Source organism: Microchirus variegatus (genome assembly GCF_963457635.1).
Source record: "Microchirus variegatus genome assembly, chromosome: 19".
NCBI lineage: Eukaryota > Metazoa > Chordata > Actinopteri > Pleuronectiformes > Soleidae > Microchirus > Microchirus variegatus.
The window spans coordinates 1,670,723-1,697,165 of record NC_139820.1 but is presented as its reverse complement, the minus strand read 5'-3'; the positions used below and the strand labels follow the sequence as shown (position 1 = coordinate 1,697,165).

General features: G+C 40.1%; 1 protein-coding gene across 1 annotated transcript in view; it reads left to right on the top strand.

Moving 5' to 3' along the window:
- vegfc (vascular endothelial growth factor c) overlaps nt 1-24,496 on the top strand; it is a gene marked incomplete at both ends in the record, with an annotated part of 34,786 nt that extends 10,290 nt beyond the window's left edge. Inside the window, 5 exons of the mRNA XM_083905569.1 lie at nt 780-970; nt 10,003-10,142; nt 14,396-14,541; nt 21,130-21,460; nt 24,388-24,496. Of these exons, the coding sequence (XP_083761695.1) occupies nt 780-970; nt 10,003-10,142; nt 14,396-14,541; nt 21,130-21,460; nt 24,388-24,496 (917 nt within the window). The remainder of the gene's footprint in view (nt 1-779; nt 971-10,002; nt 10,143-14,395; nt 14,542-21,129; nt 21,461-24,387) is intronic.
- Nucleotides 24,497-26,443: the final 1,947 nt, after the last annotated feature.

Below are 26,443 nucleotides of genomic sequence, written 5' to 3'. Positions count from 1 at the left end.
GTTCTTCTTTGGAACAACACAGCCAGACGGTTGGTGGTTTGATCCCCAGCTCATCTTAGCGCTAGTTAGCTTAGCCTTGACGCGCTCAGAAAGTGGTCAAATTTAGGACGACATAGTAAAGTACAATGTTTTTGTCAAATTTTGGACCAAAAACCTTTTCCCCAAAAAAGTGTACAATTTTGAACGACATAGTAAAGTATGACATTTTTGCCAAATTTTGGAGCAAAATTTTTTTTTTCAAAAAAATTGTCACATTTTGGATGATGTAGTATACTATGACGTTTTTGTCAAACTTTGGCGTTGAAATTTTTTCCCACAAAATTGTCACATTTTTTGTAAATTTTTGGACTAGAATTTTTTGGGGAAAAAATTGTCAAATTTGGGACGACATAGTATAGTATGACATTTTTGTCAAATTTTGGAGCAAAATTTTTTTTTTCTAAAATTTTTTCACATTTTGAATGACGTAGTATAGTATGTCGTTTTTGTCAAATTTTGGACCAAATTTAAATATCCATAGTTATTACAAATGGGATTATGGGTTTTTTTTTTCCTTTGGCGGCCCCTCAGTCCAACGTTGGGTTCCTAAATTGGCCCTTGGGTATCAAAACTTTGAGAACCCCTGTTCTAGATGAAGGGAATTGTTTGGGTTCCTTGTGTTGCATGATGGGATTGCGAGACGTCAGCTAGCGGAGCTCAGATCTGGTTGTTCTCTTACGAGTGGTCTGTGTGTGTGTGTGTGTGTGTGTGTGTGTGTGTGTGTGTGTGTGTGTGTGCAGGTATAGAGTCAGAGTGGAGGAAGACTCACTGCATGCCCAGGGAAGTGTGTGTCGACGTGGGCAGGGAGTTTGGCGCTCCCAACAACATCTTCTATAAACCGCCCTGTGTGTCCGTCCACAGATGTGGAGGATGCTGCCACTCGGAGGACAAACAGTGCAGGAACATCTCCACTGGTTTCATCAGCAAAACCGTGAGCACGACCTTCGTCATGTGCATGTTTAGACGTTTACAAGACCTCCGACAGAACCAGACTCAATATATAGCGTTTGCTAACAGTGAGCGACGTCTGGTGGCGGTAAACAATTCAGCTAGCGAAAATGTCAACCCTTTATGCTTTCCGAAGATACACGGCTACATGGACGAGGCATACGTTAGCATGCTAACCGAACCAAAAGCTTTGTATTCAACGAACTTCCAGCAGGTTATTTAAAAAAACAAAAACAAAACATGACTTTAGCGTTTGACATTGTAGATTGTAAACGCGACTTTTCACAAGGCAAAAACAGCATTTTCTCCGTCCAAACATTAGCGACGAAAGACATTTTTAACCGTTACATATGGAAAGCCACCAGGGTCACATTTACGCCAGCGTGCGTTAGCGTTTGCTAAAAGTGAGCGGCGTCTGGTGGCGTTTTTCAACGATAAACAATTGCTTTTTTATGGACAAGGCATATGTTAGCATGCTAATCGAACCAAAAGCTTTGTATTCAACGAACCTTAAAGCAGGTGATTTAAAAAAAAGAACTTCCTGTTGCCAGTAGGTGGCGCAATGACTGGCTTTGTAGGTAATCACCACGGACCGTCATTGACCCTAAAGAGAAACACCTACTTTTGGCCACAACCAACGGTTGCCACGGCAACCGATCAAAGCAAGGTGAGGGGCGGAGTCGTGCGTCTGCGTGGCTAGCGGGAACGTGAAATGTGCAAATGTGTGTTTTTTTTTTTTCGGATCGCCAATCGCAGGTTGCGACGTGAGCGACAAGTTTGGTGCATTTTTTTTTTGTGCAAAGATGTCAGCGCCCCCTACAGGCCTGGCTGAAACTTCGTCCGTCTTCTCTCAGACAGGACTTGCTTGACTCTTCCCTTTTATTCCCATGAAGCAGAACTTAATTGTTTAAGTCATAACGTTTGTTTTTCTTCATAAAGGCAAGCGAAAGAATTTAATTTAATTTCGACATAGACAAAAAAAAAGAAAAGGTTTTTTAATTATTTCTGTGTTTATTCGTCCTGATCAAGTGTTTTTTGGCACCGGTCCTTTAATATTCTATCTGTTCTATCTGATACTGCAAATATTGATGGAACATACTTGAAATAACACAACCCTAATATCATAAACCTGGTTTTTTATGAGCTTCTTCTATATTCTTCTGAGCTGCTGAAACGTAGTCCTCGTTCACACTGGTCCAAAAAAACCAAAACAACCCCCTCTGATCGTGCTAATTCCTTCTTTATCTGCTCTATTTTGACGGTCAATTAGCGTAGCCATTAGCGTAGCCACTAAGATTCATGTTTGCGATGGTCCTCGTCAGTACTTTGGCCTGTTATGACTTTTCCCCGTAACGCTTAACAGCTGAAACTGACAAACACTTTTGATTTTTATTCTCCGCAAAAATGAAACCTTGAAGCTCACGTTTCGCTCCAAAAACGGCTAAGATCCCCCCCACACGAAACGATCGACGTTGCTTACATTTAAAAAAATGTATTTATGTCAACGTTTAAACGGCAAAAACTTCATTTCAAAGTCCAGATTAAAGTTTTGGAGAGGACAAGGACGAAGGGGAAGCCGCAGATATGTGGACGCTTGATTCTAAATTGCTCTTTGTGAGAAAATAAGACGTAAAACACAATATCGTGCCCCAAGAAAAACATTAAAAACTGCGATAGTTTTCGTAAATAAAAAAAAAAACCACCCTGTCAAAATGTCAGGTGGTTTGTTGCCTTTAACCACTGGATCATTGGAACGCACACTTTCTGGCCACTTTATTAGGTACGCCTCTGCAACACTGACGTGAACCTTTGTACAACAAGAGAGCTGCAACTTACGATTGTTCTCGTAATCGATTAATCTGTCGATTATTTACTCGATTAATCGATGAATCGGTCGGTCCATAAAATGTCAGAAAATGTTAAAAAACGTCAAACCTGGAAATGACGATGTTATCGAACGTCTTTGTTTTTGTCCACAAACCAAAAACGATTCAGTTTTAATGATTTCTTTGTTACGTGGAGCAAAGAAACCAAGAAAATGTTCACATTTAAGAAGCTAAAACGATGAGAAATCTCGTTTTGTTTACGATTATCAAAATAGTTGCCGATTAATTTAGTAATCGATTAATAATCGATTCATCGTTTCAGATCTAATTAATATTTATAAGATAAGCAGATGACATTGAAACCATTGTCAGGTCAGTGTTTGCGATCTTGTGTTGTAAGAGGAAATACCACGCTGCACACAGGAAGTGATTGGTTTTGTGTCAACAGCAGCGTACGACAAAAAACGAGAAGCTCAAATAAACCCCAAAACAAATCGAACCCTTTCAAAAACAGCGAAAGAACGACTCAAATAGAGTCTTTAAACGCCGAAAACCTGGAAACGATGATGTTCTCGAAACATCTCGTCTTGTCCACAAACCAAAATGATTCAGTTTTAACGATTCCTTTGATATGTGGAGCAAAGCAACGAAGAAAACGTTCACATTCAAAAAAACATCGACCAAGTAAACCACACGACAGCAGAGCTAAAAACGAAGCGACGTGGACGCTGAGGAGAGCGGAGGCTAAATGCACCGGGGACGAGCAGAGCTAATCGGACACAGGTGATGCTAACAAGAAGCAGGTGAAACACATTAGAGCAGCAGACGATCCACACAGAGAAGACGGGACAAGAAAAACCCCAAAGACCCAGACGCAAGAAAACAAGAACAAAAATATCGATTAACCTCCACGCGAACTGTCGACTCAGCGGAATGAAGCGGAAACTGCGCGGCGAAAAGTCGTCGAGAGGATAAGAAAGAATGCAAAGTGTATTATGTATGTAGATCATTTATGTAACACTGAAATGACAAAGATCTTTAGGTAAAAAAAACATGTTTTTCAATGACACTGTAAGGTGTTTTAATTCGGGCTGAACCATTATGGCAAAAAATATTAGTCACAATTATTTTTGACTGATATTGAAATCATGATTAATAGAACTTGAGTATTTATTGAACCACCAAAACTCAACTTTAAATGTCATTTAAAAGAACAGCCAGAAATTACGGAGCCCCCGAAGTGACATGAGAGAAAAAAAAAAAGAAATTACGAAAATTATTATTTTTTTTAAATCTCGAGTTCCCAAAAAAAAAAAAAAAATTTTCAAAAATTTTTTTTTTTCATATTTTTTTGGAAACTCGAGATTTTGACTTTCCCAAAAAAAAAAAAAATATGAAAAAAAACCCAACCATTTTTTGGACACTCGAGTTTCCAAATATATGAAAAAAAAAAATTTGAATTTTTTTTTCCACACATTTTTTTCCACACAGCTGCACGTAACACGGGTGCATTCAAGGTGTTTTTCGAGCATAGGAATTTACATACACGCCGCACCGTGCGGCGCATTAATCGTTTTTCTTCGATTATAATGTTTTTAAGATCGTGAGAAGCCAAAATCGAAATCATGAATAAAAATTCAATTAATGGTCCAGCCCTAGTTTAGACCTCTCTCAAATTTTGCCTTTGAGGCTTTCAGGGGGTCTCGAGTGTTAATCAGGGGGGTCTAACCCCCCCCCAGACCCCCCCTGTATTTCGCACATGTGAGGCTTTAACGGCGAAATGAGACAATGAGGATAGAGCGGTGCCACACAAACATCTGCCGAGGCGGAGAAATCCTTGACAGCAGGTATGGAATTCAAACCTTCGTGCAGAGCGAGAGCCTCGCCGCCCGCTCAAACACTAAATCACACAGTTTAATGCAACTTCTATTACGCGCTAAGTGTTTCGAGCCTCTTTAACGGCTGCCAGCTGTTTCCAAAGCAGAGCAAATCCGGCCCGGCGAGCGTCTGCAGACGACGGAGAGCGACTCTAAACGGTCGCGCGGACTCTCCAGCGAAGCGCAAATGGCGCGTCTGAGTTGAGCCGTAATTTGAATGACGCATTCGCGCGGAGTCGCGAGGTTCCAGTCGTCTGAGGCGTCGGCCAAGAACAGCAAAAAGAAAAAGAAGAATTCCTCGTGAAAAAAACCCTCAAAGACTGAAGCTCAGCAGCCGCAAACCCGGCCGCCGCTGCCAGGCCTCGCAGCTTCAACCTTGGCCTCGTCGTTCTTTCCCTCATACGTCAGTGAGCCACGACCTGCTGCTTGACAGGTTTTTGATTTTGTGGCTTGAGAACCAAACACATTTGTCCAATTTTTAATATACACACACACACACACACACACACCGAGGCCCACTTTACAGTCTGGTTTTTAAATGAGTGGTTTTTCTTTCTTTCTTTGGAGGGAAAAAAAAAAAGCATCGCAGAAGTCCAGGACCAGTAAAGAGTCTGGACTATTTACTTGTGAGGCTATTTTTGTAGGAGGAAGTCTCGCTGTTCAAATCCACAGACACCGACTCGTTTCATAAAAGTGAAGATGTTGGATAAGACAGTCATGGTTCCAGGGTCAATACGAGGATTATAGCGTCATAACGATGTTGACGCCTCGAAACGGGATCTGGATCCTGCAGCCTGCAAGACGAGGACGCAGAGATCACTGAATGCAATGACTGAAGAACGTGGGCTTGAGGATTTACTTCAAGGTCACTTACTTTTAGGTCAGGGGGTCAACCTTTTTCTTTTTTATAAAGGTTCTACCTGGAACCCTTTTGGAGGGTTCCACCAAGAACCCTTTTAATACCCTTTATTCAGGAAAGGGGTATCAATACGGTTCTTACTGGAACCATTACTGTTACCAAGAACCCTTGAAAAACCCTTTCTTCAGGGAAAGGGTTTTTCAGAAGCAAATGGTTCCAGGTAGAACCTCAGGCCTTGTAGAAGAACCCTTTTGGAACCCTTATTTCAAAGATTGTAGGAAGGTTTCTACACTCTTAGAAATGAAAGTGCTAAGTAGAACCATGCTCTTCGACTTGTCCTCATAGGAGAACCCTTTTTGGCTCTAGGTTCCACCTGAAACCCTTTTGGAGGGTTCCACCAAGAACCCTTTTAAAACCCTTTATTCAGGAAAGGGGTTTTAAAGGGTTCTCTGGATCAAAATGGTTCTTACTGGAACCATCAGTGTTACCAAGAACCCTTGGAAAACCCTTTCTTCAGGGAAAGGGTTTTTCAGAAGCAAATGGTTCCAGGTAGAACCTCAGGCCTTGTAGAAGAACCCTTTTGGAACCCTTATTTCAAAGATTGTAGGAAGGTTTCTACACTCTTAGAAATGAAAGTGCTAAGTAGAACCATGCTCTTCGACTTGTCCTCATAGGAGAACCCTTTTTGGCTCTAGGTTCCACCTGAAACCCTTTTGGAGGGTTCCACCAAGAACCCTTTTAAAACCCTTTATTCAGGAAAGGGGTTTTAAAGGGTTCTCTGGATCAAAATGGTTCTTACTGGAACCATCAGTGTTACCAAGAACCCTTGGAAAACCCTTTCTTCAGGGAAAGGGTTTTTCAGAAGCAAATGGTTCCAGGTAGAACCTCAGGCCTTGTAGAAGAACCCTTTTGGAACCCTTATTTCAAAGAGTGTAGGAAGGTTTCTACACTCTTAGAAATGAAAGTGCTAAGTAGAATCATGCTCTTCGACTTGTCCTCATAGGAGAACCCTTTTTGGCTCTAGGTTCCACCTGAAACCCTTTTGGAGGGTTCCACCAAGAACCCTTTTAAAACCCTTTATTCAGGAAAGGGGTTTTAAAGGGTTCTCTGGATCAAAATGGTTCTTACTGGAACCATTAGTGTTACCAAGAACCCTTGAAAAACCCTTTCTTCAGGGAAAGGGTTTTTCAGAAGCAAATGGTTCCAGGTAGAACCTCAGCCCTTGTAGAAGAACCCTTTTGGAACCCTTATTTCTAAGAGTGTAGGTAATTACTACTACTACTACTAATAATACATAATAAAATACCAGTAACTAGTGATGACAAATGCTGTAAGAACCAAGCGTGGAATAGCGGTAAAGGACGTTTTTAACGTGTTGCTTAAGAAAATAGTGATTGTTGATACGTTTTTAGTTGTTTTATCCATATTCATCGTGTTTGGTCCAGTTTCCAACAACAATTTCCAAGTGGTCGCATCAAAAAAACGAGGAAAATATGAACTAGTGCTGATTTAATCCACTGATAGAAGTGGATTAAATATCAGTGCGGGTTCATTCTGATCTATAACCAGATAGGAAGCTGTTAACGGACGAATGGAAACTCCGTGAAAACCTGAACACTGTGAGAGGATTCCGTGTTCTGGTGGAAAACTGCCCACAGATTTCAGCTGCAGGAAGAATTTCTTGCTTTTTGTGTGTGTTCCGTAACCACGGCGACCAGGAAAAACACTTAGCGCAGCTTTAACGACCTTAATCCTCCGTTAGGACGAGTGTGAGGGAGACGGTTTAAGCCGTTTGAGCGTCTTTGAATGGAAGTCATCGAGACTAATTAGGTCCCATTCCCAAAAAAAACCAAAAAAACGCCGCCAATCGAAAGAACCGAGTGGCTCTCGAGGTTCAACCGCTCTCTTCTGTGTCAGTCGTCGGTGCCAGAATGTGAAGAAATTCAAGCGCGGCTCTTTTTGCCGTCGAAGTGGAAATTGTTTTCACGTCGATTTGAGCTTCGAGATCGATTTTCGAGGCTGATAAGTTGGAACAAAATACGTTCCGGGACTTTCCTGACACGAGCTTGCGCCGCAGATTTGGAAAAAACGAGTAGAAATGTTGGCAAATGGAGACTTTTGGAAACAATTACGCAGTTAACTGCAGCGATTGGTCGCCTGATTTGTGTTCTTATCAACAACAACAACAACAACACGTTTACCTTTAGCTGCGCAAAGCTGTCCAACCTCGATGTTTGAGTCAGGGGCGCAGCTTGTGAACAGGCAAGGCGGGCAACTGCTTGGGGCCCCCGAGCCGATACGGGGGCCCCCGACACTCTGGGCCTGAGGGCTGTTTTTACTGAAATGTGCAGTGAGCAGCCGCCTCCCCGTCCCCCTTAAACAACAATGGGCGATTTGCAATGACATCTCAGTAGGAAACCCCCCCCTAAAGGGGCCCCACCTCCCTAAAGGGGCCCCACCTCACTTTAACACAGTTGTCGAGAGGATAAGAAAGCATGCAAAGTGTATTATGTATGTAGATCATTTATGTAAAACTGAAATTAAAAAGATCTTTAGGGAAAAAAACATGTTTTTCAATGACACTGAAACTTGTTTAAACTCGGGCTGAACCATTATGGCAAAAATATTAGTCACAATTATTTTTGACTGATATTGAAATCATGATTAATAGAACTTGAGTATTTATTGAACCAACAAAACTCAACTTTAAATATCATTTAAAAGAACAGCCAGAAATTACGGAGGCCCCGAAGTGACATGAGAAAAAAAAAAAAAAAGACAAATTTTTTTTTTTTAAATCTCAAGTTTCCAAAAAATTATGATTTATCTTTTTTGAAAAAAAAAAAGAAATATGAAAAAATAAAAATCATTCGTTCTTTAAATTTATATTTTCACATACTCTTTAATTACAAGGTTTTTTCATGTTATTTTGAATGTTTTATTTTATTTTGAACTCCTACATTTTTCGTTGGTGTCAGATTATTTATAACATAATGGTGATGAACACTGGTTGGAAGGAAGGGCCCCCTGGGAATTTTTGCTTAGGGCCCCTACAGACCCTAGAATCGCCTCTGCAAGTAGTAGGTAGTCGTTTGGGACCCACAGACGGATTTTGGGTCCTCGTTGAACTAATTTGCAGAACCTTTTCCCCAACCTTTAAGTTGATTTACCAAACATCTCTTGGAAAACGGTTTGCTTCCCCGTTCCAAAACGATATCAGATTAGCCGTAAATCAGACAAATTTGGCGTCTCCGTGATTGAAGACCACCGACTCTCTACGGACTCTGAGGCGAACGGTTTACGATCCTCGGTGTCTTGTTAGAAAAAAGAAAACAAACGTTGCGTACTTTCTACGTTCGCGTCCAACGATCTGCTCGAAAGGATTACGATAATTCGGCTGCACGGACGCCACTCAACTATCTGTCACCCCCCCCTCGTTCCTCAGTCTCTCTGATATATCCACTTGGCAGAGCAGACGTCAGCTAATCCTCTCCAACAGTGGATTCTTATTCCGCGCCAACGCTCCGAAAACAGCCAAACGTGTCTCACTAACACTTACTCTGCACTTCTTTACAGGGATTTACGACGTTTTTTGTCTTATTGGACAGATTTAGCGCTTACTGACTTTGAGGTCTCGCGTACCGACGCGAGTGTTGTTCCCCCGCGAACTGGATAAACAACGCGAGCTTTTGGAGAAAAACCTCCAGCCAAATATACTTTACTGTAAATATCATAACGCCTCGGACTTCGTATGCAGAAGCTTCCCTGCTGTGGTCGGCTGTTGACGTTCGTCGCTCTTTTCGAATCCTAAAAATACAGCAATGTTTACATTTTGCTGCATCGCCCACGGGTTGAGACCAAACGACTCAGGATAAACACGGATCCCGAGGCTGAATCAGCTCACATTTGGACTTTTACCATCCAGTGGTGAGCTGTCGTAAAAATTTCAAGGCGGTTGAAAGTTCACCTGCTGCCTTAAAAGCGCAAGAAAACACAGAAAATAAGCTTTTTACTTCATAACCTGGAGACATTTGTTAGTTTATCCTGGACTCTTGTCTCATGGAGACCAACAAAAATGGTCCTAATAAGACAGATCATCAGTTCAACGTCCAACTAAGATGGGGTATAATAATAATAATAATAATAATAATAGCCTTGAAACTGGATCTGGATCCTGCAGCCTGCAAGACGAGGACGCAGAGATCACTGAATGCAATGACTTGAGAATGTGGTTCTTGAAGATGTTTGGGCAGGGGGTCCATGACGATCGAATTCAATCCAACTTTATTTATAAAACACTTTAAAAAAACAACAGTAGCTGAAAGTGCTGTACATACAGAGACAAATACATACAACCCTTTTGGAGGGTTCCACCAAGAACCCTTTTAAAACCCTTTTATTCAGGAAAGGGCTTTGTACACCCGGTCTGATCTGGCTTTTGTTCTTTCGGCAGCTGTTCGAGATCACGGTGCCGATCACGCAGGGCACCCGGCCGGTGACCATCAGCGTGGCCAACCACACGCAGTGCCGCTGCCTGTCCAAGCTGGACGTCTACAAGCAGGTCCACAGCATCATCCGGAGAGCGCTGCCCGAGTGAGTACTCTGTTACTGCGTTTTTTTACCCCATTCCAGAACGTTTCAGCTTTTCCAATGGTACGTAAATGCAACAGAGAAGTGGAATGTCACATCAAACCAAATGGTTCTTCAAAAAAAAGGGTCTTCTTCTCACCTGGAACCCAAGCGGTAACTCATTTTTTGAGAAGTTTCAGCTTTTCCAATGGTACTTAAATGCAACAGAGTGATGGAATTGGAAGGTCACATCAAACAAAATGGTTCTTCAAAAAAAGGTCTTCTTCTCACCTGGAACCAATAGGTAACTCCTTTTTTGAGAAGTTTCAGCTTTTCCAATGGTACTTAAATGCAACAGAGAAGTGGAACGTGACTTCAAACCAAGGGTTCTTCAAAAAAGGTCTTCTTCTTACCTGGAACCAAGCGGTAACTCATTTTTTGAGAAGTTTCAGCTTTTCCAATGGTACTTAAATGCAACAGAGTGATGGAATTGGAAGGTCACATCAAACAAAATGGTTCTTCAAAAAAAGGTCTTCTTCTCACCTGGAACCAATGGTGTAACTCCCATTTTTGAGGTCCATTTTCTACGCTGTTGTCCTTCACATGAGGATTGTTGTGGGAAGGATGTAAGGAGAAAAACCTTGTGGCAACCCCTAAAGGGAGTATCTGACAGAAGAAGAAGATGATGAGGGTCATGGGGACTGGAACCAATCCCGGCTGATATAGGATGATTTTCGGGCCAGACCATCACCAACCATTCACTCTCACGTTCACACCTTTCGTCAATTTTTGTGTCCCGTTGGCCTCGTTCCCAATCGTGGATGTTTTTGGACGATGGGGGGAACTCGGTAAGAACATGCAGACTCCAAACAGAAAAGGCCCTCGGTCAAAAAAACAAGGGTTCTTCAAAAAGTTCTTGTCCTCACTTGGGACTGATTCAAAGTCCTGCTGAACCTCCTCCTCAAAAGAGCCTGGACCTCGTCATCCGTCCAACTTGTGGTGTCGCTATTAGGTACTTATTTGGGAAAGTTTTTCCCCAGGTAAATGAGAAAAGTTCCTGGAAATAATGCATGAACAATCTGTCTCCCGTGATGTTTTCTAGGCGAGGCTGGGAACGTTTACATTACTGCATATTAGCAAATTTAGCAACATAGGACCCTTGAAAGCGAATTTCTGGAACTCTGGTAGGAAAAAAAAATAGCCCATGACTCATCAAGTGAACCATTTTTCACCCATTTTCAATCAAAAACATTTGATCTCGCGCTCTGTTTTGCGCGGTTAAGCTAACACGCACTAAGTGGATGCACTGGTAGACCCTGAGCTCTCTGACTGTGTTGTGTACGTTTGGTCAGCAGACGAAAAGCCTTTTCCTTTGTCCCGCGCATACACAAACGCACTCAAACACAAACACACACAAAGAGTGATTGAGTGTATTGTTGCTGTGGTCGCTTCCTGTGCTGTGTGTGTGTGTGTGTGTGTGTGTGTATACATGGGTGTTACTTCAGGAAACGTTCTCCAGAGATTCTCTCTTGATTAACTCCGTTAAGTTCCGTGGAGGCCTGGATGTTCTTCGTTGCGCGTACACCTGCGCGAAGCGGCGCGCTGACGGATGACTGACTTTCTTCTCAAAAACAAAAAGTATTTCGGAATGACTTGAAATTCACCATCATAACAGTCGGTATCGCCCTGAACAAGGATCTGTTGAAAATATTCGCAAATCTCTTAAGGAATATTTTTAATGAATTTTTGAAAATCAGGAAATTATCCATCTACCCTGATGCACTTTGACAGTGAGCTGAGTTTCTTCTCAAAAACAAAAAGTATCTCGGAATGACTTGAAATTCACCATCATTATACTCGGTATCGCCCTGAACAAGGATCAGTTGAAAATATTTTCATATCTCTTAAGGAATATTTTTAATGAATTTTTGAAAATCAGGACATGATCCATTTGTCCTGATACACTTTGACAGTGAGCTGAAAAAAAAAAAAAAAAAAAAAGTATCTCAGAATGACTTGAAATTCACCATCATTATACTCGGTATCGCCCTGAACAAGGATCTGTTGAAAAATATTCGCATATCTCTTAAGGAATAATTTTAATGAATTTTTGAAAATCAGGAAATGATCCATTGGCCCTGATGCACTTTGACAGTGAGCTGAGTTTTTTCAATAAAACAAAAAGTATCTCGGAATCACTTGAAATTCACCATCATAATACTCGGTATCACCCTGAACAAGGATCTGTTGAAAATATTCGCAAATCTCTTAAGGAATAATTTTAATGAATTTTTGAAAATCAGGAAATTATCCATCTACCCTGATGCACTTTGACAGTGAGCTGAGTTTCTTCTCAAAAACAAAAAGTATCTCAGAATGACTTGAAATTCACCATCATAATACTCGGTATCGCCCTGAACAAGGATCAGTTGAAAATATTTTCATATCTCTTAAGGAATAATTTTAATGAATTTTTGAAAATCAGGAAATTATCCATTTGCCCTGATACACTTTGACAGTGAGCTGACAAAAAAAAAAAAAAAAAAAAGTATCTCAGAATGACTTGAAATTCACCATCATAATACTCGGTATCGCCCTGAACAAGGATCTGTTGAAAAATATTCGCATTTCTCTTAAGGAATAATTTTAATTAATTTTTTAAAATCAGGAAATTATGCATCTACCCTGATGCACTTTGACAGTGAGCTGAGTTTCTTCTCAAAAACAAAAAGTATCTCAGAATCACTTGAAATTCACGATCATAACGCTCGGTATCGCCCTGAACAAGGATCTGTTGAAAATATTTGCATAACTCTTAAGAAATATTTTTTATGAATTTTTGAAAATCAGGACATGATCCATTTGTCCTGATACACTTTGACAGTGAGCTGAAAAAAAAAAAAAAAAAAAAGTATCTCAGAATGACTTGAAATTCACCATCATAATACTCGGTATCGCCCTGAACAAGGATCTGTTGAAAATATTCGCATATCTCTTAAGGAATAATTTTAATGAATTTTTGAAAATCAGGAAATTATCCATCTACCCTGATACACTTTGACAGTTAGCTGAGTTTAGTCTCAAAAACAAAAAGTGTCTCGGAATCTCTCAAAATTGTACACAGTAATAGTCAGCGTCCACCTGAACAAGGATCTGTTGAAAATATTCGCATATCTCTTAAGGAATTGAAATGGGAATCACTCTCTGCTGCTTTGACCCGAAACATACTTGTGTTTTCTTTCTTATTTAAATTCAACTGACAGCAGAACTCTGTGTAGTGTGGATGTTACACATATGGACTATCATTATTTATAATGAGTATATATATATATATATATATATAGCTTTGGATTGCATTGCAGGAGTTAGCTTGCCAGTTTTTGAAACGGGGCGACATTGAATTTAAACATCATCCATACAATGTGTACATATACGAAAAAGCCACATCATTTCCACCCCTTTATTTAATACTTAAGTTCTCCTTTACTAAGTTCATGACAGGATCGTTTAAATTAATTTAACTTTTTTTTGGCGCCATTGTGTGAAAAGCACTTTATCATCTGCATAGAAGAGAATAATAATAATAATAATAAGAATGATACACAAGAACGTTTGAAACAATTATTCCTTTCTATGCAGATGATCACCGCAATTATTTGAACATTATTTATTCATGGGTGAGTCATTATTATTAATTATTAATTAATATATATTATTATATATCTATATTAATAATCGTGGTTCATGAGCACTTTTGAATAAAATAAAATAAAATATATTTTTCCGGTTAACAAATGTATAAATTAGCAGAAGTGCGTTAAAGAACCATATTTTTGTTTTTACAATCAAACTCCTTTCATTCGTTCAGAGCATAGTGTTTCCCTGTCCTTATCTTCAATTATTATATTCAACTCTTGAAAAAAGACTTGAAAGGGTGATGAAAAATGACGAAAGAGCTCAGGAGGAAAAGACGGCAACAATTTCCAGCAGAGAAAACAAACACCGAGGTCACGTGGTGTTAACTCGGCAAACAGCCGAGCTGCTGCACCCGATCGGCGATATCAGCGACTCCTGCTCTTATCTGACGTCGACCCGAGAGTCAAGTCTTTGATGATGTTTGTTTGCACACAATCTCATCGACATAAAGCATTCTCAGCCATATTTAATCGTTTTCTGTTATTTTATCATTCTACATAAGAGATTTTATACTCCAGCATTTGATGACCAATTACGGAGGTCTCACATATCTACCCTTTCTCTGTCTTTTTGTGTTCAAGCTGTCCAATAACCAACAGGACGTGTCCTCCTGGTCAGGTTTGGAGCAGCAGACTGTGCTGGTGCGTTAGCATAGCAGCTAACATTCACCACAGCACGCCTCCACTGCCGCTTCCACCTCCGAGGTCGTCGTCCAAACAGCAGCGCGGTGAGTGTTTACAGTTTACCGGTAATATTTTATATAGAACATTATCACACAATGAGATCAAATAACCACTCACAATAACTTATGGTTTGAGTAAATGCCGTCTCAAAATGTTCACTTAGCATCCATCATTTTTAACGGTACAAGGTTATTTGTAAAGATGTGTAACATGTTTGGTAATGTAACATGTAATATTTCGTTAATAAGAATCATTTATGAAGTTACTTAGTTTTTTGGGGGCTACAAAATTAAATATTTTGGTAACAAAGGATAATAACATCGTTTTGTAGCCGTACAAAATTGGTAATGTAAGAATTTTTTTTTTTTTTAATTAAGAATATGTTTTTTGTCAGGTTAAATAAAATTTTGCAAAAAAGTTTTACAAAATATTTTTTTTTTTACAGGTTTTTTATTGAAAAAAAAAATTCAATGTTTTATTGAAATTTTTTTTTTTTGTAAGAAACTGTTTTTGTACATAACACGATTTTCTCATGTTATTATATATTGACCCCCAAGTCATTGTTTTCATTTTCTAAAATGTGTAAATTTTTTTAATAGAAACATATATAACAAAATGTTGCAATTGTTTTATATAATTTTTTATTAATTAATTAATTAATTAATTAATTAATTAATTAACAAATACATTAATTAATGGATTGATTAATGTATTAATGTATTCATTTATTATTATTTTTCAAAAATATTTTGGTTAAAAAAATATAGTAACAGTGTGTAACAGCACAAAATTAAGTAAAATATTTTGCTAACATTTTTATTATTATATTTTTTTTAAATGTTGGTAATGGCAGTAATGTTTTTGTAACATCAGTATTTCAACTGTTTCATTATATTATATTTTATTATATTATATTATATTACATATTCATGAAATAGCTCATGTCAGGATAATAATCAAACAGAAAGGAAACACTGCTTTCTATGAATCCACATAAAATTGTGTGTCCTGACACACACACACACACACACGCACACGCACACGCACACGCACACGCACGCACGCACACACACACACACACACACACACACACACACACACACACAAAGCACAGACCATCTTTCTCTATGTTGCAGTTTGTGACAGGAGAATGTTCATGTGTTCAACGAGTATTTATGACCACGATGTGTTTGCTGAATGTGTGTGTGTGTGTGTGTGTTTAGCTACAATAACACTCAGGACTAAGTGTAAACACATGAGAAACAGAAGAATGCAGAGAGCCCCCCCCGAGTAGCAGATTCCACACATACTCACGCATACTAATACACTTCCACAGTATATATGAAAGGAGCAAAACAAATGATCTGTGACACTTAGTGTTTCAGCGGCGAGTCTTAGTTTCCAAAACAAAACGAAAAAAAAAAACTCCCTCGAGAGGCCGATGAGGTCAACGGCAAACAGCCACGAGGTTATTACGTCTTACTCTAAATATAATGATTTTCGATTTTCTGTCTGAAACAAAAGTAAACAGATAAAAGAATTTGTCTCTTAAAGGTCCAGTGTGACAGAGACAGTGACCTCTAATGGTGAGACTGCAGATTGCCACATAGGAGAACCCTTTTTGGCTCCAGGTAGAACCTTTTTATGAAGGTTTCACCTGGAACCCTTTTGGAGGGTTCCACCAAGAACCCTTTTAAAACCCTTTATTCAGGAAAGGGGTTTTAAAAGGTTCTCTGGATCAAAATGGTTCTTACTGGAACCATTAGCGTTACCAAGAACCCTTGAAAAACCCTTTCTCCGTGGAAAGCAAATGGTTCCAGGTAGAACCTAAACTCTTGTAGAAGGACCCTTTTGGAACCCTTATTTCTAAGAGTGTAGGGTTTTAAAACGTCTCCAGATACGCCGATTTTCCACGATACAGTTCCAGAACGTCTCTACTCGGTTTGGTTTGGTTTCCCATCACTATAGAACCTCCTCAACGTGGGCGGAGTCATCACAGCACGGCTGCGTGAAGACCTTTATGAAAAGGTTCTTCCTGGAACCCTTTTGGAGGGTTCCACCAAGAACCCTTTTAAAACCCTTTATTCAGGAAAGGGGTTTTAAAGTGTTCTCTCGGCCAAAATGGTTCTTACTGGAACCATTAGTGTTACCAAGAAACCCTTTCTTCGGGAAAGGGTTTTCCAGAAGCAAATGGTTCCAGGTAGAACCTAAGCCCTTGTAGAAGAACACTTTTGGAACCCTTATTTCTAAGAGTGTAGGAAGGTTTCTACACTCTTTTTATAAAGGTTCCACCTGGTGCCCTTTTGGAGGGTTCCACCAAGAAACCCTTTATTGAGGAAAGTGTTTTTTAAAGGGTTTTCTGGATCAAAATAGTTCTTACTGGAACCATTAGTGTTACCAAGACCCTTTCTTCGGGAAAGGGTTTTCCAGAAGCAAATGGTTCCAGGTAGAACCTCAGCCCTTGTAGAAAACCCCTTTTGGAACCCTTATTTCTAAGAGTGTAAACAAGAAATTAGGTTTTCACCCTCATGAGAACCAGGTTTTGGTCTCTAAGGTCAGTGATTATACCAGAAAAAGGTCCTAAAGAGGTAAAGAATACATTAACACATACATGTTCTCGTACAGGATTCTTAGTGAGGAAACTATGAGACACAACTAAATACCTGTCCTTAAGCTCTTACCTAATCCCAACCTAATCCCATTTCTAACCTTAAACTAAAGGTTTTATTTTGAAAGGAAGTGGTGACGTTTCTTTTGTCGAACGTAGCCGTTCAGCCGCATCAATCACTTAAAATCTAACACTTCCTGCGTACGCTGATGATAACATACTGTACTTCCTGGTTTGACGTCACACGTCACGGACTCTGACACGCGGAAGGTGAACTTTCACTGTAGCTTTTCATTTTGACGGTTAAACCCGTCTGCTGTAAAGTCTGCGATAGATCGGTTTTACCGTAACTTGTTTTTAAAACACGTTCATTTATAGAGCACGTCTTGAATGTCCGTCTTATACACTGTATATTAACAAGCCTCCAGAGAGTTAAACTCCTACAACACATGTATGAAAAGCTCAAGCACCGGTTCCACTTCATTTAGGTTTAAAAGATCCTGTTACAGTTCAAGTGGAAGTGAAGGTCAAGCTAAATCTTCTTCTTCTTCTTCTTCTTTTGGGAGGTCATCTGCCTCCATCTCCCACTAAATACTTGACAAATTAGCTTCAAAAAAGCTGTTTTACTTGGAGCAAATTGTGTTTTGAACCAACTGCAAACATCGTTTCCTGTACGTTCTGTAGGACTGTAACGATTCATTGGTTATGAACCGTTTTCTGCTTCTTATATGTGAATATTTTTGATGCTTTCTTCGCTCTACGTAACAAACAAATCTCCAAAAAACTGGATTTCGGCACTTTATAGAGAATATCATCGACAGATTCCTCAATTATAGATATCAATCAGTAGTTACAGCCCTAATTTTTAGGTTGTGCTTAAGCAATATATATATATATATATGTATATTGTGAGATTACCAGATAAATGATCTCGTGACCACTGGGAGAAACTGGGAGGTTGTGTTTTCCAAAGATAACATGTTCATTTATCACTTTATTATGAGAAAAACAAGCGAGATAACACAAAAATACAGGGACACGTTCGGCTTCTGTCGTATTCTAATAAAAAATCTGCTCAAATAATGAAGTCAGTGATATCTAAAGTTGCTGAAACAACAGATTTTTTAAAACAGAGCTGCACATGACGCACGTTCTTCATCTCATACATTAATCAAATGAATATTTTTGGACGATGCATGGTCTCTGTTCTCGCGGAGCCGCTCTTAACGCATCCTGAACCAAAAGCACAAAAGGTTTCGCGACCTTTTAATCATCGGAATCTCATCACTCCATCTTCCTGTTTCGCGTGAACGCTTTTGCGCCAAATCTGAAGAAATTCCCCACAGATGACGGCGAGGAGTTCAGGCTCACTGGATATCGTCAACGCTGAGACGCTACAATAAATGACTGATATTCTGCCAATAATACGCATGATAAATAACACGACTTAAACGGTCTCTCTCCAGTATTAGCGTTTGGTTCAACTCACTCTCTACACTCTTAGAAATAAGGGTTCCAATAAGGGTTCTTCTACGAGGGCTGAGGTTCTACCTGGAACCATTTGCTTCTGAAAAACCCTTTCCCCGAAGAAAGGGTTTTTCAAGGGTTCTTGAAAAACCATTTTGATCCAGAGAACCCTTTAAAAACCACTTTCCTGAATAAAGGGTTTCTTGGTGGAACCCTCCAAAAAAGGGCACCAGGTGGAAGCTTTATAAAAAGGTTCTACCTGGAGCCAAAAAGGGTTCTCCTATGAGGACAAGCCGAAGAGCATGGTTCTACTTAGCACTTTCATTTCTAAGAGTGTAGAAAATTTCCTACACTCTTTGAAATAAGGGTTCCAAAAGTGTTCTTCTACGAGGGCTGAGGTTCTACCTGGAACCATTTGCTTCTGAAAAACCCTTTCCCGAAGAAAGGAATTTTTCAAGGGTTCTTGGTAACGCTAATGGTTCCAGTAAGAACCATTTTGATCCAGAGAACCCTTTAAAAACCACTTTCCTGAATAAAGGGTTTCTTGGTGGAACCCTCCAAAAGGGCACCAGGTGGAAGCTTTATAAAAAGGTTCTACCTGGAGCCAAAAAGGGTTCTCCTATGAGGACAAGCCGAAGAGCATGGTTCTACTTAGCACTTTCATTTCTAAGAGTGTAGAAACCTTCCTACACTCTTAGAAATAAGGGTTCCAAAAGGGCTCTTCTACAAGGGCTGAGGTTCTACCTGGAACCATTTGCTTCTGAAAAAACCCTTTCCCAAAAGGGTTCCAGATGGAACCTTTATAAGAAGGTTCTACCTGGAGCCAAAAAGGGTTCTCCTATGAGGACAAGCCGAAGAGCATGGTTCTACTTAGCACTTTCATTTCTAAGAGTGTAGAAACCTTCCTACACTCTTTGAAATAAGGGTTCCAAAAGTGTTCTTCTGCGAGGGCTGAGGTTCTACCTGGAACCATTTGCTTCTTTGCTGCATTTTTTGTTATTCCACGGTTTGGTTGAAAACTTGACTCTCACGTACGTCAGATCGCAAAAAAAACAATAATAATATCACGAGCAGCAGAGTTTACTCGTGTCTGTAGCTGTAAGGAAGCAGAGGAAATGAAAACAGACAGACGGAACATTTATTAGTTCGGTTTGCCTGCTCCATTTTCACGGTCGTAAAAAATTTAAAACCCGTGGCCACGTTTCTATTTACGCCGCCACTAAAACACAGAGAGAGAGAGCGAGAGGGAGAGTCTGCAAACAGCTGTCTCTGTGCGACTCCGCTGCCGATTTAAGCGGAAAATCATTCATAAATTTGATTTAAAAGGTACCGCGGCGTGTAAAATGTAGTGTGTTTTAAATGTGGGACTGAATTAAGTGTTTATTTGAGAGGTCAACATGCTTCATTCCTTTGGTTGAGATCAAAATCCAAAATGATTAAATTTTTTGTGACTTATCGTCATTATTTGTGCTCAATCGATATGCAGACGACACTGTGATTTACCTTGCAACGGCAGCATATTACACGGTTCAGTTAAATACTTCTTATTTAAGAGTTTTGAACTTGAAAATCCTTCGCCTCGCGTCGCTCTTCCGAGTGTACGGAAGCCTTCAGTTAGCATCAAAACTCAAAATGCTAATTAGTTTGTGTCAATTGCAGGCTCTTAGGTAAAAAAAACATGGTGGTCCAAAATGGCTGCCTCCAAAGAGCTGATGAAAAAGGCTAATTCTGGGGTCGATGAAAAACAACAATTCATACAATAAGGTGATAATACACCTATTCAATTACAACCGAATGTTTCTCCCAAACACTGGATCAAGGATTCTGTCAGAAAATGTTGATCTTCTTAATTATTTCTTTGTTACACGGAGCAAAGAAACCACAAAATATTCACATTTAAGAAGCTGAAAAATCGATTTTATTCAACACCTATTTGTAATTCACCCATAACTAACAGTGCATCAACAATTAATTTATGTCATTTTTGTCAAATTTTGGACCACATTTTTTTTTTTTTTAAATTGTCAAATTTGGGACGGCATAGTATTGTACAACGTTTTTGTCAAATTTTGGACCAAAAACTTTAAAAAAACTAAAAACTGTTAAAATTTTTAACGACATAGTAGAGTTTGTCGGTTTTGTCAAATTTGGGACGCCATAGTTATTAAAAATGGGACTTCTTTTCCATTTTTTTGTCTTTTTTTTCAAATTTTGGACCAAGCTTTTTTTTTGAAAAAGAATTGTCAAATTTGGGACCAAAAACTTTTCCCCCAAAAATTGTAAAATTTTGAACACATAGAATATGATGACGTTTTTGGCAAATTTTGGAACAAATACATTTTTTTTTTTTTTTTAATTGTCAAATTTTGGACAACATAGTTATTACGTTTTTTTTTTTTTTCTTTGGCGGCCCTCAGTCAAATGTTGGGTTCCTAAATTGGCCCTCAGGTATCAACACTTTGAGAACCCCTGCTTTAGGATATAAGCACACTTATTAGCTTAGCTTCAAACCCCTTTAAAGCAAGACTTTGTTTGTCTCGTCTTCCCGTCTCTGCAGACGTATTTTCGGCAGACGTGTGCGGCGCCGAGAAGGAGCTGGACGTGGAGACCTGCCAGTGCGTGTGTCGCCGCGACGATCGTCACGCTCGCGACTGCGGCGCCAACCGCCATTTCGACCGCGCCACGTGCCAGTGCGCGTGCAGCGTCCCGCCCGCCTCCCCGCCCTGCCCGCACGGCCACGCCTTCAACAGGGACACGTGTCGGTGCGCGTGCGCCAAGACGTGTCCGCGGCACCAGCCCCTCAACCGGACAAAGTGCGCCTGCGAATGCAACGAGTCGCCCAACAAGTGCTTCTTAAAAGGACGGCGGTTCCATCAAGCTACATGCAGGTAATCAAGAGGGAGCGGTTAGCGATAAGCTAGCGATAAACGAACTGATAGAATAACAACATCAAGACCTTAATTACTGAACGAATGTGGGTCATTTAAGCAGTTTGTCTTCACAAAAGTTGCTATAACGTCTATAAACGTCATTATATCCGGTGGTTAACTGTGGAACGGACCCTTGAGAATGAACCGGTAGATCAAAACAAGTGTTTCGTGGACATTTACGTGGCACATTTTTCCTTCACACGGCTGTATTTCCATGTCATGTGTGTTGTTGTATGGTGGATTATTTATGCGCCGCGGCGTTCGCTTAAATCAGGACGTTGGGCCGCTTACGTCCTTCTTGTATTTCAGCGGTTGCATCATCCCGGGGAGTCCCCCCCCCCCCCTACCCTCCAATTCACACACACACACACACACACACACACACACACACACACACACTGGTGTGGTGGTGGTGGTGGTAGGAAGGTGGTTATCGCAGTGAAACTGGTGTGTAATACAAGACCTCGGCGCGCTAATGACTTCTCCGAGCTGTCACTTAACCATTTCCGTTCCCCGCACAGGAGGAAGCACACACACACACACACACGCACACACACACACACACACACACACACACACACACACACACACACACACACACACACACACACACACACCATCCATCCCTCCTGTCCCTCTCCTGACCCTTCGTGACCCCGTTTGAGGGTGATTTATGAGTACAACGCAGCCGTAGGAATCTAGTGTCTGGGATCTGGCGTTTGTTTGAAGGAGTTCTCTTTCGCGCGGGGTTCATCGTAGGTTGTCGTTAACTATCCGCGCCCCAAGTATTCCGTCGTCCGCCGCCGACAGCGAGGAAGCGGCGCGGATCGCGCGCCTCGCGACGGTTCCGACTGCGACTAACGCCCGTGGACCCGCGGTCGGGTTTGTGAGCTGCCGTTAATCACCCAAGTCGTGTGAAGACTGGCGGTGAAATCCAAACCTTAGCTTTCACCTCTGACCCCCCCGGGAACACATTAGAAAGCAGTTAGCGTTTGTGAAGGCTCTCAATCATGTGTTGGCGACAACCTGCAGATCGCATCATTACACCGTTATAACTTCACTTTTTACGCGGCGCGTTAGCGTTAGCGTTGACGGACCCGGGTTCAGGGAATATGAAGATAAAAGACAACAAACAGAAGTGACAAGAAGGAATACAAGTACACTATTAACACTTTTAAAGCCAGGTTTGTTGTGTTTCGGCCTGTTAAATGTAAGAAAGTGAGCTAGCTGTTGCTAGCCTCCAAGGCTACCTACCGCCAATTAAGCTAACTGGGCTTATTATTGTTTTATAATAGGTTTTAAAATGTTTATAATAGCCATTGTTAGAAATACCAGATTTACAAATACGACAGAATTGCTATTAGCGGTAAAAGTAGCATTGTTTGCGTGGCGGAAGCCATGTCGGGTTTCCGATTACAAATGGAACGCACCTTTATTCCGAGGCTGCAAAAATCAAACATTTATTTGACCGTGTTTACACACTTATTCAAGCATATTTATGGGTCGTATATTCACTTTCTGGCCATAAACCCCCTCGTAAATGTTAGCTTTTTTGCTACTAATTACTGTTTTTCAAACCCGTGTAAGGAGGCTCATGTGACTCATGTTCCCCAGAAGATTATTTCCCCTTCTTTTATTTTTACACTGTAGGTATCCAGTTCTTGGATTAATGCTAAAACCAATCCGTGTGTGTGTTTTTGACATGTTAGCAGTGTGACTCGGGGGGGGGGGGGCGGGGGTGGTGGGGGGGGGGATGTCAGTGTTATTTAGTCAGTCCGCCTCCGCGAAACAATTGAACCGTGAGACGGACGACCGCGAAATGCGCGCAGACGTCCGCGGTCCCCGGAGGATGACGTTTACTTCGTTCTGTTGCCTTTCCGTTTTTTTTTTTGCGCTAGGCTCGGGTCAGGAAGTCGGCGTTTGCGAACGCGATATGTTAACGCTCCGACGGTGTTGTTTTTCTGGGCACTTTGCCAACAAAATGTACTCGACGTAGTTCCAGGGGCAACAAAAAAAAAAAGAAATCTCTCTTTTTTTGGCTTTGTAAAAATACTGTTCTGTTCATCGTGAAGTCGTGAGGATCTGAAATAAATGTTGTTTTCCGCACATACGTGTTCAAACTTACATTTAAAAAGAAAGAAATAGAATAGATATAAGTAGTCGTTAAGTCGTTTTTAAGGTCACAATTCAATTCTCCATCTCCATAGCACAGACTTGTCTAGTTTAGTCTCGGATAATTGGTTTTTATATCATAATAACTAATTTAATTCCCATTCTGATTGAAAAAGAAGAGACGAGAGGTTTATTTGAAAGGTCAATATCCTTCATTCCTTTGGTTCCGATCAAAATTCTCTCTGCTTCCCGTGTTTGTTAATTATCGTCGTTATTTGCGCTCAATCGATACGCCGACGACGCCGTGATTTACCTTCCGACCCCTCAGCGTATTACGCCGTTGATTCACTCGACAGGTTTCAATCTTGCGCGCGATGCTAAGTCAGTTGAAGCCTAGATATGTGGGCACAGCGCGAGTTAAAATTCCCTTTCATCAATTTCACCTTTTGATCAATCAATATTTGATTTCGGGGGATTTCAGAGCAGCGGGGACGGGGTTCGAATTCCGTAGATCCGTCTCCCAAATCAGCAGTTGCCGTGGTTTTAGCCGTGGTGTTAGTTGGCAGCAGCTTCGGGTTAGCGGGAGAAGCTAACGTGTAGTCGGGGCTACAATGGCTACAACCACAACACAAGATCGTAACAATGTTTTGATCGATATTTTGATTTACAGTCGAGATCGTGACATTCCAACAAATAAGAGCATCAGGAAGTGGAAGTATCTCAGTGACGCCGTTAGCGATGAAGCTAAATTCAAGTTTTTTTCTTTTTGGCAGTTGCCTGAGGCCTCCCTGCGAGGTCAGGAGGCGAAGGTGCGAGCCAGGGTTCTTCTTCAGCGAGGAGGTGTGTCGCTGCGTACCGTCGCACTGGAGACGACTGGACTAGCGGACCGCGGTGAGCTAACGAGACGCTAATCAGCAGACTCTGTGGGGTCGCGGGTTTCCTCCCATTGGACTCGAAGGGGAGGAGGGGGAACTTTCTGAGTGATTTGATTTTGCGCGGAAGAGGAAACTCTGGAGATTTTGAAGGTGGGAAATGCACTGACTTTGCTGTGAGGACATTTTTAACGAGAGCGACTGATGCTGGAGGCCGAGAACTGAAGGAAGGAGAGACTGGAAATACGTCAACACTCGATTTGACAATTTGTTTTAAAAAAAATTTTTTTTTGTATTAATGAATGATGTCTCTGTATTCTTATGTCAGATATGAACTATATAATTTATTAAACGTTATTTTTCAACCCTGCAGTTTTCCATCTTTTGCAACAACAAAAAGTTACACTGTGATCCGTATTTTTGTATCCTATAAAGTATTAAATAAATAAAGTATACTGTCTGTCGACTATGAACGCAGTTTCTTATCAAGTCTGTGTTGGTGTATATATATACACATACATTTATATATATACACATACATATATATATATATACACACATACATATATATATACACATACATATATATATACACATACATATATATATACATATACATATACATATATACATATACATATATATATATACATATACATATATACATACACACATATACATATACACATATACATATACATATACACATATACATATATACATACATACATACACATACATACCTATATATACATATATACATACATATACATACATATATACATACATATATACATACATATATACATACATATACATATATACATACATATACATACATATATATACATACATAAACATATATATATACATATACATATATACATACATATATACATACATATATACATACATATATATTTATACATATACATACATACATATACATACATATATATACATACATAAACATATATATATATATATATATACATATATGCATACATACATACATACATATATACATACATATATACATACATACATATATATACATATATACATATACATATACATACATACATATATACATATACATACATACATATACATACATATACATACATATACATACATAAACATATATATATGCATACATATATATATCAAATTTGCCATGAATCACATTCAGACAGAAAAGAAAACATCATTTCATCATGGGTCTGTTTTTGATTTGTTTTAGTCTCCAGGAACTAAAGGTGTGGACACACACACACACACACACACACCACACACACATTCACATATATTACACACACACACACACACACACACACACACACACCTCAGACAAGTCATGTCATTGCAGGGAAGGAAGCTCACGGAGCTGCCCAGGTCTGCTGATGAGAAGATTAAATGTTTGCACTCGGTGATTGTGTGTGTGTGTGTGTCTGTGTCTGTGTTTGTATATGTGTGTGTCTGTGTGTGTGTGGTGCACATGTGTGTGTGTGTGAGATGTAGACACAGCTCAGTGGCCACGAAAGCAGTTCACACCATATATTACAGCGAAGTCGAGAACGAACAAGTCCACTCCCTTCCTGCCATTCAAGGCCTTTTGACTTATGACCTGTGTGTGTGTATGTGTGTGTGTGTGTGTGTGTGTGTGTGTGTGAACACAACATTTAAACATCTCATTATTATTATTATTATCATTAGTGTAACTATAACAACCGTCTTACAACGATGACACAACTGTTCCTGCTCTCCGTCTCTCTCAATGTCAGCGATTCAAATCAAAATAAAGCATAAAAACAACGTGTTTTATATTTGATATTTAAAGCACAACTATGCGGAATGTGTGTGTGTGTGTGTGTGTGTGTTCTGACCTCAGACTATTAAACTGGATTATTTCTAAAAACATTCAACGGCATGTTTGCTCAAACAGAACTGACGCGCG